This window comes from Dipodomys spectabilis, unplaced genomic scaffold (assembly GCF_019054845.1).
Source record: "Dipodomys spectabilis isolate Male_0828 unplaced genomic scaffold, ASM1905484v1 ptg000256l, whole genome shotgun sequence".
Classification (NCBI taxonomy): domain Eukaryota; kingdom Metazoa; phylum Chordata; class Mammalia; order Rodentia; family Heteromyidae; genus Dipodomys; species Dipodomys spectabilis.
Genome location: NW_024870933.1, coordinates 1,570,353 through 1,584,867, shown reverse-complemented (window position 1 = coordinate 1,584,867; position 14,515 = coordinate 1,570,353). Strand labels below are relative to the sequence as shown.

Here is a 14,515-nt window from a genome sequence, read left to right as displayed (position 1 = left end):
AGGAATGATGGCTAAACACCTATTAAAACTAGCAGGACCAGATGACTTTACACCTAGTTCATTTCTAACACATAAAGAGCATATATATATATATTTATTTATTTATTGTTAAAAATCGTACACAGAATTCTACACTTGATCTTAGCCAAAAGGCCGAGAAGCGATCGTACACAGAATTCTAAACAGTTGCTGATTAGTAAAATTGACAATATATTACAGTATTTTACAAAGCACTATGTATTTGAGAAAGAACATTTTAAGAGCATTGATTTTTATGATGGGGATTTTTTCATTATAATTGTTTTAGAGATTATAGTGAACTAAAAAAAATGCATTACTTAAAAAGAGAAAATAAAATTTTGCCTTTTGGTTACTGTTAGGATTTTATTCTTAGTACATACAAAAAGTCCATATTCAAGAGAACTCCTCTATAACACAAACCAAAAAAAAGCAAACTAAAACAGTCTTAAAAAATGGCCTACTAGATCAAGGCAAAGAATGTGTTAAACCAACTGTGTAGAAGGTAGTTTAATTTTACCTTACTCATTGATAGGTAAACATGAAAATTTGTAGTATATTTCATCTGACTAAAATACACAAAATACAAGGATAAGTTTAATTATAAAGATAAGAATTTCTGAGAAGAAACTAATGAAAATTAATAGAGTTTTTTTTAAAGGTGTGAATTAGTGGTTGTGTCCCTGGCCAAATATTAGAATAGACAGGCAAAAGTCTTGATGTTGCTAAAGCAGTTCTTATTTTAACTGTTGTAGGGTAGATCTGAAGCACTGAAATTTCATTAAAATATTTCAGATATTCAGCAAGGACAATAACAATATTAAAATTCCAAGGTTAGAAAAAAATACACAGTTTGCTGAAAGGAAAGGATTACAGCTGTTTGAAGTTCATTATCTATTTATTCCTGAAGAACCCTGGAATGAAGTGTCAAGAAATAGCAAGGCTTTGTGACATGTTCCTAGTAAACACATGTATGAGTGGGGTAGGTATATATGTATGCTTAGAACATAAAAGGATGTGGATATGTATATACTTAGGTAATATACGGTAAATATGGAGGTGCTTATGTATGTGACACATCTACTATCAAAGAAGATAATTTCAAACCTGAGAAAAATCAATCAGGCTATGATATGTGAGAAAAGTTAAAATTAGGTAAGTATGATTTCAGCAATTATGATTAATTAGATGTTGTGTTCAAGGGTTATTGATAGGATATCAATAATATATATTATTGATATATAATATATAATTCTAAAATTATATATTATAATTATGGCATTATATATATTCTGTATAATTCTATAATTTGATAATTATAATTTGATAATTATATAGAATATATATTACATAATTAAACTTTAAAAAGGTAGATCTTAGTGTTTCATTTGCTTTAATGATTAAACAAATCCTGTCTTTCCAGTTAAGGACTGACAGTATAAAATCCATAAACTCACAGGAACCATTTGTTATATTTAATAAAAATATTACTAAAGGACATTTTTAGGTAACTTTGTGCTTTGATGGGTGAAAATGAAAGGCAAGATAATAAAGAAATACATTTATTTTAAAATTTCACTTACATTATTTTTATGCTTAAAAGAATGAGGTACATTATTACTTATAATATTATATCATATAAGTATATTATTACTTATAATATATTCCCTATTATTACTTATATTCCCCTTTTCCCTATTGTTTTTTGACCATTATACAAATACCTCCTCTATGCTTTAAGAAGGTTACTATCTCTGATGGTTTAGTCCACATGATTTGTTTTCCCTTTTATTAGCTGTGCTTTTAAACTTTTTTTCTGACATTATATCCCAGTCTGTTCTTCAAATATCTAGTCAGAAGAAATTGGCTTCAGGTTGAGGTATTATTGCTGGTATTATTTACTGTTAATTTTTTAATGGCTGGTAGATCAAACAAATGCAATTAAATTATGGACTATAATTCCCATCTTGGAAAATATCACTAATATTCCTGACATTCACAAGCTGTGATTCACAGTGTAAAAGGAAAGGATACCTAGAAATGAAATCCAACTATTCAAAGAAAATAACTGTCTCAACAACATATAGTAAACTCATGATTTGTTTTCACAGTGGAGTATGTCTTTATAAATGTAGACATATTTTAGCTCTGTAAGGGTGGTAGAACATACTGCTCTATAAAGATTACCAGTAGAGAGGGCAATATGAACTACAACATAAATAAATACCACCTAGCATTATTATAAAGAGTTAGGAATACATTATCAGAGTCAATGGCCTTCATTATAAAGAAAATACCATTCAGATGTTCCTAAGATAAATATAATGTTTATATGACTGTTTAAATGTAAAAGAAAATGATCCTCCTGGCAAAATAGGAGCCAAGATGCAAACTAAAATGTGTTCTTCAAAAGTTGTAATAATTATGTGTTTTCCCTATCCATGGATAACAACATGTCTAATGGAAGAAAAGCAATATATTTGAATATCCTGAGTTAAAGGATCACTTTGGGCCATATATGGTCATTTGGCTTGTATGAATTACTTCTGCTAATTTTCAACTTTAATAAAGAATAAAAAAACTTGATACATTAGTAAGACATATACATGTCCATTAATAATATAAATCATAAGTCCCCTAGGAATGCTTTCCACTGAAGAAAGTATCTGGTTTATATTCTGAAGAAGACTGAGGATGGTTTGCTTCCCATAAGTTTGAGAAAGGCTGAATTACTGTAATTTTTGAACTAAAAGAGATATAAAGTCATATTTCTGAGGACTATTTGGTTTGTTTGTTTATTTTTGTCAGTCAAGGGCTTGACCTCTGGGCCTGAGCACTGACTGTCCCTGAGCTCTTCAGCTCAAGGCTACCATTCTGTAACTTGAGCCACAGCGCCACTTTGGGTTTTCTGGTGGTTAATTGGAGATAAGAGACTCATGGATTTTCCTGCAGGCTGGCTTTGAAATGTGATCTTCAGATTCAGCCTCCTGAATAGCTAGGATTACAGGTGTGAGCTACTGGTGTCCAGCCTGAAGACTATTGTATAACTGAATTTGATGATTTATTATTGGATTAACCTGCATGGATTAAATGGCCTGAAGCAGAATTCGTTTTGAATGAGTCCTCCTTCCTGCCTCTTCCAAAAAGCTTCTCAAACCACATTGTGCCCTTTAGTATAAGGGGCTGTACAGTAGATCTCTAATCTACAGCATCATTATTTTAAGAAGTTTCAAACAGTTCGGGACATCATCCTCACTGTCCTACTCCTGTAAGAGAAACATTAGAAACAAATGGAGAAAACTGAGCCTCTAAGTGTTTCCACTATCCCAGCTGTGTCTCTGCAATAACTGTGGATCCTGTGTAAAGCCAAGGATAATGCTGTCCTTCTTTCTCTTGTTTCAGGACTGATAAAATCCTGGATCCCTTCACTAAAGAATGCACTTTGTCAGGGAGTAGCTCGATGCCTTCTGTGTATTAAGTCCTTACTGATGATAGTTGGAGACCAGAATGAAAGGACTATCAGCACTTGTGAAAGCTGACTGAGCAGGAATCATTTGTGACCCCAAAGCACCAGAGCCTGTCCTGAGCCTGGCACTCTCCATATCAGGAAGCTAGAAAGTATGCACCATTCTCTGTGGTATTTTCAAGATGCTTAGGGTAAAAAGACTTGATGCAAAATAGGGAGGCCAAAGGAACTGTGCCCTTTATCAAGCACCTCTTATTCAGGGCTGATTATAGTAGGTGATCAAGAGAGACAGACTTTGTGTTAATTGTAGGCTTCTTATTAGTGTTATAGATCCAGTTCTTCAGAACCAAGCAATCCCTGTCAATGAATCAACAAACAGAAGAAAATGACCTCTCAATTGCACTGTGCAAAAACTGTCCTTAAATCAATTCTTAAATGGTTTTTATTTAGAGAAAACCAAACTATTGTTGCCAGTTTTGTGGCTCATTATCACTAAAATGAACAGTTTTTGCAAATCTCCATGACCCCCTTTAAAGTGTAGAAATTTAGTCAGCTATGAGGGAACACTTTTAATAGTTTTAATGCAACTCTATCATACAGTGATCAATTATGTATTTTTCAGTGATTATACCTATAAATTGCCACATGTAAATGAGCTTTAGAAAAAGTTAGGGGGAGAAATATGAAGCAGTCTCAAAAGCATGTGATGTTACCTTGTAAATTTTTTTTTATGCAAGTGATAGAATATATTGTCATGAAACTGTTGTTGAGTTGTTGAATGTAACTACAAGATCTTACAACATTTCACTATGGTGCATCAAAACTGTGATTTGAAGGTTTTGCCCATACAACATCATTTAGTAAAGAATATAGAAAAAGTGTCACAGAGATCAAAATGGTATAGAGTTAGATCAGAGAGACAGAGACAGACAATAGAGAAACATTCTGACAGACAACAGAGAAACTAGAAACATGTTGTAAAAGAAAGGAAATAAAATTTTCATTAAATCTCCCCCTACACATCATTTTAGTTTCAAGACATGATTTTTTTTATTGAGTAGGCCACCATTTATTATTATTTTGCCCACCTTGATTGGCTTTGTTTGTCATTTCCATTACAAATTCTATTTTACTCAGACTACTTCAATTCTAAGTATTTTTAGCCTACTAGTCTGATTCTTGATTAAAATCTCCATAAACCTTTCCTCCCTCCCCTTTTGTCCACTATTAATTCTCTGCCTGACCTGGGAGCCTGGATGAGGTAGTGCTCTGCTGTCAATTTTTCTCCTTTGATCCTGAAAGCCAACACCTACTTTCTCTTTGCTTTCTTGCTTGTCATTAAAGAAAATTTATCCATTCATCACTATTTCCAAGCTATTCTTCCAACCACCTTTTTAACCTGTCACTCACTATCTCCTCTATTAGTGTTCCAACCTAAAAAGTATTCAATCATTCTCCTGTCTTCCTAAACTAAAGTTACTTCTATATTATACATCAAATTTTGCCTATATTTCTGCTTTGACTCCTAACCTTGTCTGTATCTGAAATGGTCTCCTTGGTTCTCTCTCATTAATAATTCTATCATCAACTTAGACCAGTGGTTTTGTAATAACAACAGTCCATGGAGAAGCAGATGCTTCATAAATAAGGCAAGGTCAGATTCTCAGTATAGAAAGTGGAGGAGGGAGGTGGGCAACAGACAGGTTGGAATACACATTCACCATATTTGAGAACTGGTGCTTATAATTTGAAAGCAATGAGCTTACAAAAAGTGAGGAGAAATTAAGTGACTTGCCCGAGATTAGTGGCAGATTAAGAGAGAGTACTTGTATCTTCTGATTCCCTATTCTGTATTCATTTCTGTCATTCAGGTGTTTCTTGTTTGGTATGGAAAGAGTGTTTTTAGGCAAGAAAGAAATGCTCCATTAAATGTCCATAAAGGATTTTCTTCCATGCCATTATATCTAATATCAAAGATGATTCCATCCTAAAGAGATTGCTCCCTTCTATCCAGAATGATATATGGGCCCTCAGGGTCATCTTCATTCAGGGCAGGCTCTTACGTGTGATGTGACATGGAAGATTATTTTCACTTTCTTGGCAGTGATATAACTAAATCAATGGCAGTGTAACCTCAAATGGTTCAGGATAAGTAAAAATATAGTTTTATTTGAGAAACTACAAGGTGTAACTTGAGAAAGGGCCTTTTGACTCCTAGCAAGGAAAATTTCTGCAGGAATAATGAGAGTCTCAAGAATTAACTTGTGCACATTTTTTGATTATTTTTTACAATCTTGTCTGAAATCAGACTTTAAAGAACATGTTCCTTTCACTATCTTCATTATTTGGTTTCTTTTCTTCATGTTCTCTGAACCATTTTTGTTTGAACTGAGAGAGATCTATTACTGTTCCCAATATGTTTTAATTCTAGAACATAAGTTTCCAGCAATAAGTTTCAGAAAAGTAAAAATACAGGCAATTAGTAATATAATGTCTCTTTTTTTTAAAAAAAGAAAGTCAATTCCTATTTTTATGTAATCTACCAAGAAACCAAATGCTTTAGGTTATGAAACTAATTTTAGAGTACTTAATAATAAACTTTGACTGAAAAAACTTGTACTTCACTTGAACATGGTTGAACAGTAAAAATGACCTGAAATGTTTTATGAGAAATTATATTTAAGATTATAATTAAATGAGATAACATGGAATGCTGATGCAAAATACAACAGTTTGATGTATTTTTATGTATCACAATAAATTTATGTATCACATAAATTTAAATCATTTTCAACTGTTATTAAATTAAAGTTATTTAATAGTAAATATTCAGGACACAAGGATTTTAATGACTGTAACAATGTGGTTTTGGAGGTAAAAAAAATGTCCACTTTGATTGTTTTTTTTACCTCTCAATATTCTAAGAGTACAGTTACTTTTCTCTAATCAACTTTGTTTCACATATCATGGTTAATAAGCAAGCATCTTCCATTTGCCAAGTTTCCAGAGTTATCTTGATCTTTGATTTTTTTTTACTCACTTTGCAGTCACAAAATGAAAAATGTAGACACTGTGTACAAACAAGAAGTTCGTGCAAAGTCAAGTTCTCAAAACCACATGCAAGACTCAGCGGCACATGGTTTAGAGCTCACGCACTCCAGGATCATGTAACACTGGCATGCAGATGAGAGGAAAGAAAAGCACCTACATCATGAAAATAGAGAATGATGAAAGAGAATGACATTTTCTTTATGACAATTATCTAATGCAAACCGTATACCCATAACCTTTACCAGAGTGGAAATAAGGGCAGAGGAATATATTTTTGTGGAGCATGGGACACTATATATAAACATTATTAGAGGTCAAGTTGTTGATAAGATTAAAAAAAATTCTGTTCTGTACTTGGCCTCCTCCAAATTCTCTTCCCCAGTTTCTTGCTTTGTTTTTCCTCCATTATATCATGCAAAAAAAAGATCAAAACTACATTGGAAATCATTTAACAAGCTCTAAACCTGACAGATAAACAAGGGAATTCTCCACAATTTACACGAGAATTAAATTGTATATAAATACCTCCTGTTCTTACCGGTGGGTGTTGTGATTCCATGTATTAAGGTGTGAAGCAGACAGGAAAGAGATAAATCTTTCATAAGTACATTGTAAATAGGCAAGTGGTATCTAAACCATATTCATAGGTAATAGAGTCAAACAATGAAAGGTAAATAGTTGTCACAAAATAGACTTTATCAAAAAAATGGTCATAAAACGAGTTCATGGAGAGGAGGTAAAATAAATTATTTTAGTACATTTATTGAAATAATCTGAAAGTATGGAATGATAAAATTGAGTGATACATATTTTGGTTAAAAATTCCTGACCCTGCTTCAGCCAACCCAGCAGAAGAGATTTCCTCAAGAATTTTTGAATGCTGATACTTTTGCTAATCAGTCATACTGATGGAAATATATGAAAGTAATCAACATATAAGTGCTCTGTCTTACAAGATTAAAATATTCTCTTAGAGAAGTCAATTTATTAAATGAATTATTTTACTATGAACTTTGAGATAATTTGAAATAACTCATTGAATTTAGCTGTAGCATTTTCCATTATGTGATAATTTGATTAGCTCTTGAACTTAAAAAGCTTATGTCTTTATTTTTCAGATAAATCACACACAACTTTGATAAACTTATTCACAATTTATGTTTCATAATTTGGGCAATATTCCAATGTATACCATTGCTGCTCTCTGAAACTTTTGCATTTGTGTAAGAAAACGTATGGTGAGAATAAAATATTAAGCTAAATTATACACTAAGATCCAACATAAAATTATACTATGCATTTGGTGTCATTAAATGCAATTTATTTTGTTTTCTAAAAAAATTCTCAAACACTTTTTGCCCTTCGGAAGACTAGTCAGTCTCATAGGTACCAGATCTTGATTTATTTTCTCTATGGTGTACCATAGTATTTGGGTTTATTGCATAACTTATCTTCAGCAATCTATCTTTAAATCAAAACAGCAAGGTAAATGCTATGGGAAATACTGCTAGTAATAAAGAGGATCCCTTTGGACCACATTAGTTTTAATTATGTGGAGTTTTGAGCAGTGATACAGGAGGTGAGGTGATGACAAGTGATTTTTTGATGTTGAATTTGCTTAAAAAGATATGAAGGAATCTATATCCCCCCTTGAAAGAAAAGATTCATTAAATCAAGTATATCAGAGGTGCACAATGTCAATTGTTTGAAATATAGGACAGAAGATGTTCAAAGAAGCATGAACTTCCTATCTGAAAGTGCTCATGATGTACTTAAGTTCCCTAACCTCTCCCATAAATTTTCAAAAGGTCTTTTTTTTTTTTAAATTGGCTAACTCTTGGATCTCTGGGGGAATTGTAGTTGCTAAATTTTAATTAGACACTGGTCTAGCAATTTCTTTGCATTCAGGAAAATAATTTCTGTCGTGAAAACCCAAGCGCTGGTTAACGCAGTGCTTTCTGTAACCAGCAGGGGAGCTCTACCACACCCAGCTATATCAGTTTGCATCATGTTATAATGCCTTCGCCACACAGTATAACTAGATATAGCACCATGCAATGCCATGAATTGAGAATGAGACACTATCTCCAGGGGAGAAAATAAACATCCGAGAGAGAAAAAGAAAAAACAAAAGCAAGGGGTTCAAAGCTGGTGAGACTGGGATTTTTTCCGCTTTGACTAGCTATAGTGCCTCTGGCACTTCTTTTTTTTGGGAAACAGAAATACATACCATGTTCATGTCAATGCCATTGGTGTATGTCCACGCATGCTGGAAATACTCTTCAAGCCGCTGCCTCAGAGGGTTGGGGATTTGGTGGAAGCGAATAAATTCTTTTACTCGAAGCATCTGCATATGGTACCTGGCAGTTCCCGAGTAGAGTCTTTGGATAATTGCAGAAACATTTCCAAAAATGCTTGCATACATTAGAGCTGGATTAGATAGAAAAAAAAACAAAATTATGGGAGAACACTGTACTTGGATGTAATATTCTTTTCATACTTTCAATCATGGAGACTGTGATTACCTTAATCCAGTTGTGCCAATGTACCACTGCCCCTCTCCCGCAAAAAGAAGTCAAACTAATATGCATGTGTAACTGACAGGCTGACATCTAAAGACAGAGAATACTCAAATTCGTCGTGGATTCTAAATTAAAGTAAAAACTGCTTGTAATTTCAGGTTATACACAGGAGGAGTGTGCAAGTCATATCATGGGTCATCATACTCTTCCTCCTCTTCCTCTTTCTCCTTCTCTTCTCTCTCTTCTCCCCCCTTCCTCTTTTGATAATACTAGAGTCTTAACTGAGGGTCTTCTGTTTACTAGTAAGGCACTACACCTCTGGTCTGTGCTTCCAGCCATGAATACTTTGTCTTGAAAAATTTCTGACATAAAAATACCTTTCAGAGATGATCTTAAAGCTAATTTTTGTTTGAATTGAAGTAAAAATATTTATTTTTGATAAAAATATTATGTATCATCTCTTCACTATAAATCTAACCTTTTTATAAATCAACATCTATTATAAATTTTAATTTTATTTTGAACACTTTTTCAATTTTTAAAGAGATGACCAACTGTTTAAGGAATCTACACATTATTATATTGTCAATAATGTATTCCAAATAATTCATCATAGTGTTTTGTAAGAAAAATATATTTATATTGCTAGTCATGGGACTTGACCTCTGGAGCTGGGCCCTGTCCTTGAGCTCAAGGTTAGTGCTCTCCCACTTGAGCCACAGGAAGGTCTCAATGTTCCTGACCAGGCTGGCTTTGAACTGTGATCCTCAGATCTCAGCCTACTGAGTCACTGGTACCCAGTGGGGGAAAAAAAATATGGGGCAAAAATGCTATGATGTCCCTTGGTATCCTTTCAATGCTTGGGTAGATACTATTATTTTTGCATTTTGGGCTAATTTTCATGATTTAAAATATATTTCATTTTGTACTTAGATTCAAAATTTTTAGCAAAGAATTGTTTTACTCTAAACAGAAAAGAACATGATACATGGTCTGTATTTGATGTTTAGGATCTGTTAGGAACCTAGAGATGTGGTAATACATGTTTCAGGGACTGGTAGAGCAGATTACCAGGCAGAGGGGAAAAGCAACAGCCCAGAAAGGAAAAAAAAATCATAAAATATCTGATTCAACTATGTTCAACCAACATTTTTTTGAAACATACTACAATCATTGTTTTTTAATGTAAGGCACTTGTTCACTTAAAAAAAAAAGTAGATTTAGGCTCTGTTAACCTAAAAAGCTTTCTTGGTCATTTGTTTTCCTTTTCAGCTTAGTTTCTTTGTATATCTTATAAGGCTTGGGAGAAAAACCCTGGGAAAGAATCAGATGTTAGGAAAACATTTTTTCTTCTAAAGACAGAACATTTTTGGATAGCATATCACATCATTTTTAGCCCATACAAATGATATAATTATCAATACATGCAGACTGGCCACATATAGACTACAAGAAGCATACTTCTCATTGCATACGTTTTGCCCTATGTCTCATTGTCATTACAATTTCTCCTTGCACACATGACTCAAAAGCTATAAATCAAATGTGATGTCACTGATAACATGTTCAGCATAAATATTCAATTATTTTGAATGTATTTAACAGTGAGGGAGAATATTTTAAATTTATTCATACATTTACTATTTCTTGGTTACTATTCCTTTGTGTTCTTTTTTTTTTTTTTTTGTCAGTTGTGGGGCCTGAACTCTGGACCAGGGCACTGTCCCTCAGCTCTTCAGCTCAAGGCTGAAGAGCCACAGCATCACTTCTGGCTTTTTCTGCTTATGTGGTGCTGCGGAATCGAACCCAGGGCCTCATGCATACAAGGCAAGCGCTCTACCACTGAGCCACCTTCCCAGCCACTGTGTTCCAGGTTTTATAATTCTCCTGTCACTTGGAGAACTTTATGCATTTTCTGAGGGTCTTCTCATGATAAATCATGCTAGATTTTTATGTCAGTTTTGAAGGATTATTTTAATTAAACATAAAATTTCTATGTTGACAGATTTTGTTTTTAGTTTAGTAATTTAAATGTCTTAGTCCATGATCTTTTTGCTTCTGTCATTTCTCATAGAAAAACTTCTATCATGTTCTGTTATGCATAATGACTTTTTTTTCTCTCTAGTGACTTCTAAGATTTCCCCTTAAAACTAGTTTTGATCAACTTGATTATAATAAGCTTTGATATAATTGTTTATATTTAACCTGTTTGAGATTCACTGAACTCCTGGCTCTGTATCTCATCATTTTCATAAGTCTTGGGGAAAAAACAGCCATTATTTTTCTGCTTGCTTCTTCTTTTTTGGGGGTAGTCCATACACACATTTGTTCAAGTGACTAGTCTTGCCTGTAAATTCTATTATCTCTGTCAGTTCTGGGTTTGGTTTATTGGATTCTCTCCTGTTAAAGGCTAAAGTTATTTTTCAGCTTTTAACCATATCTATTATTTTTAAATCTATTATTTTTAATTGGTACTGCCTAATTAAAAAATAAGTCTTCAATATTATGCTGTTTCCCCTTTAAAATGCTAGACAGTGCTATTTTTAAAAATCATATTAACCAAACATAGAAATGTAAAAACTGCAGATTTTATGGGCACTATTTTGGTACATGTATATATTGCACAATGCATTAATCATATTACTCATGTCTATCTTCTTAAACATAGCATTCTTTTATAGTGAAAACATACAAAATCCCTCTTATGCCTATCTAGCCATAACTAGTTACGTATTGATCAAGCTCTTTACATTCTTTCTATTTTTGTACTCTACTTCAAACTACCATTCCACTCTCAAATCCTGTGAAATGTGTGTGAAATATATATATATATATATATATATATATATTCACATATAGATGAAATTGTGAAATTCTCATCTCTTTGTGCCACATTTCTTTTCTTTATCATAATGGTCTCCGGTTTCATTCATGATTTTGCAAATGACTGAATTTGATTCATTTTTTATGGGCAAATTGCAATCTGATGTGGATAGGTCCCATATTTTCTTAATCCCTTCATTGGTTAGTGGACATTTGTTGCTATTTCTTGTCTTGAGGATAACGGCACAATGAACAGAGTAGTGGGGTATGTTCTGATAGACTGGTTTTGTTTCTTTGGCTATACTCAGTACTGGATCCCGTGGTAGTTCTATTTCTGATTATGCCATGCTGGTTCCATGATATAACTACTACACTGTCACCAACAATGTATACATTTCCCCCATTCTTCACATCTTTTTTTTTAGCACTTGTTATCTTTAGTAATTTTAATAATATTCTTACTAGAATAAGGTAATAAATATCTCATTAGGATTTTGATTGAAATTTCTTTAATGATTAGTAATGCATTTTATATACTTGTCATTTGTATGTTTCTTTTGAGAAATAATTTTTTATTCTATTGATTATTTTTAGTTGCATTAGTATTTTTGCTTTGTGTGTGTGTGTGTGTGTGTGTGTGTGTGTGTGTGTATGCATGCACACGTGTGCATGCGTTCTGGAAAGTAAACCTTGTCAGATGTATAGTTTGCAAATATCTTCTCTCAAACTGTAGGCTATCTTTTCCTTTGTTGTTTACATCTTCTGCCGTCTAGAAACATGTTCATTTAATGTAATCCCATTTGTCTATTACTTTTTTCCTGTACTTTGAGGATTTTGTCCAATAAATCTTGGCCATTAGACTTTGCTTTTGTGGAGAGATAGACTACTTTGGAAATCAGGTTGTAACTCAAGGCTATTTTTTAAAATTTTGATACAACTAGATAGGTCCTAGTACTGTGCCTTTGTTTTTCTGAGATTTTTACTGAATACTCTGGTAAATTGAGAGGTTTCTATTCTGCTGGTTGTAATTTGTGTGTCTCTCATACCTCTTTGAGCTCTGACAAGTGTTCAGTTTTCATTACTTATGTTTCTTTGCCAGATTTGAAAACCCCATTCCTATGAATTTGCGTCTTAGTGATCATCTTCTAAGTTTTCTGTATTGCAGATTCCAACACCTTAGTCTCCAATGCCTCTGAACTTATTTTCTAAATCTAATGAACTGTTGCGGTCTGCTTGGATTGTTTTTCCATTCAGTATTCAGTGCTGTCCAGAAGGTGCCTTCAGACAGGAGGCAAAAGCTGTCCTGGGCCATCTTGTTCCTTTTCTCAGAATTGCACTTTAATGCTTCTCTTCCAGAAACCTGAGTGGCTTTGTTTAGTTTTCTGTTGTTTGTTTGCTTTTCTGATTAGTAGGGAGAGAATGAGGTTCTAATGACTTCATCAGGTAGAAGGCAACTGCAGTAACTATTTTATACTTTCTATAAAATCAAGAAATTCTGTTAGGTTGGTAAGCAAGCCAGAGATGGAAGACATTTACTCTTATTTTGTTAGCTTGTGTGTCTTTTCAAAATATGTATGTCTACATAAATTATGTAATTTACAATATATAACTTTTATGTAACATGTATATATACATATACACATATATACGCATATGTTATATTTCTAGAAATTGCTAGAAATTGAATAAACACGAAGTTATACTATAATCTTAAAATATAGACAGATATATAACATTTTTATACTTTTTCCATGATTGTTTACATTTTTCCTTTATATTTTATTTTGACTTTAGTTTTTCTCTTTTTCAGTGGTGGGACTTGAACTCTGGGCCTAGGTGCTGTCCCTGAGCTCTTCAGCTCAAGACTAGTGCCACAGCACCACTTTTGGTTTTCTGGTGGTTAATAAGAGTTTCATGGACTTTCCTGCCTGGGCTGGCTTTGAACCTTAAGCCTCAGATCTCAGCCTCCTGTGTAGCTAGGATTACAGGTGTGGGCCACCAGCACCCGGCTTATTTTGACTATTTTTAAAATAAATTATCTGGTGTCTATTTTTTATTCACAATTGAAAGTACATTTAAATAGTAACTTGTGAAAATGCTTCTATACATATTTGGGTTATTTGCACTAGTGAGATAATACTTTTTCCCTGGGACCAATTCTTGCTACATAGCACAGGCTGTAACTTACTAGGTAACTCAGTTATAATTAAATCTGTCATCCTCCTGTCTGACCCTCTCAAAGTATTACAGATATCTGCTATCATGGACAGCTTTAGGTAATAAGTTTAATTTCTTTTCATATTTTTGAATTATATATATAATATGCATGATGAATTGTCTATTTGTCACAATTTGGCTTCGAAACATTTTCTATAATAAAGGTTAAGCTTAAAGAAACTGACAATTAGGGTTTCACCTGATAATTTCTGTAGTTATAATTGGCACATATATAATATATTATATTAAATTTTTGGTTGTGCTTTAAGGTAAAAAATATAAGCCTTCACACAGGTATTGGGACTATTACTTTGTATACAAATATAGCAAACAGGGAAAATCAAGTCATTTTTAATACACTTAGATCTTTTGGGAATATTAAGAATAAATATACATACCTACATAAATACAAAACTTC

The 14,515-nt window shown here is 33.1% G+C and overlaps 1 protein-coding gene and 1 pseudogene across 2 annotated transcripts in view; both read right to left on the bottom strand.

The window, feature by feature from the left end:
- Positions 1-14,515, bottom strand: part of Kcnh7 (potassium voltage-gated channel subfamily H member 7) — a 469,024-nt gene that overhangs the window by 43,252 nt on the left and 411,257 nt on the right. For both annotated transcript variants that reach the window (XM_042699490.1, XM_042699491.1), the window contains exon 9: positions 8,766-8,965. In XM_042699490.1, the coding sequence (XP_042555424.1) occupies positions 8,766-8,965 (200 nt within the window). The remainder of the gene's footprint in view (positions 1-8,765; positions 8,966-14,515) is intronic.
- Positions 23-165, bottom strand: LOC122124974 (annotated as a pseudogene).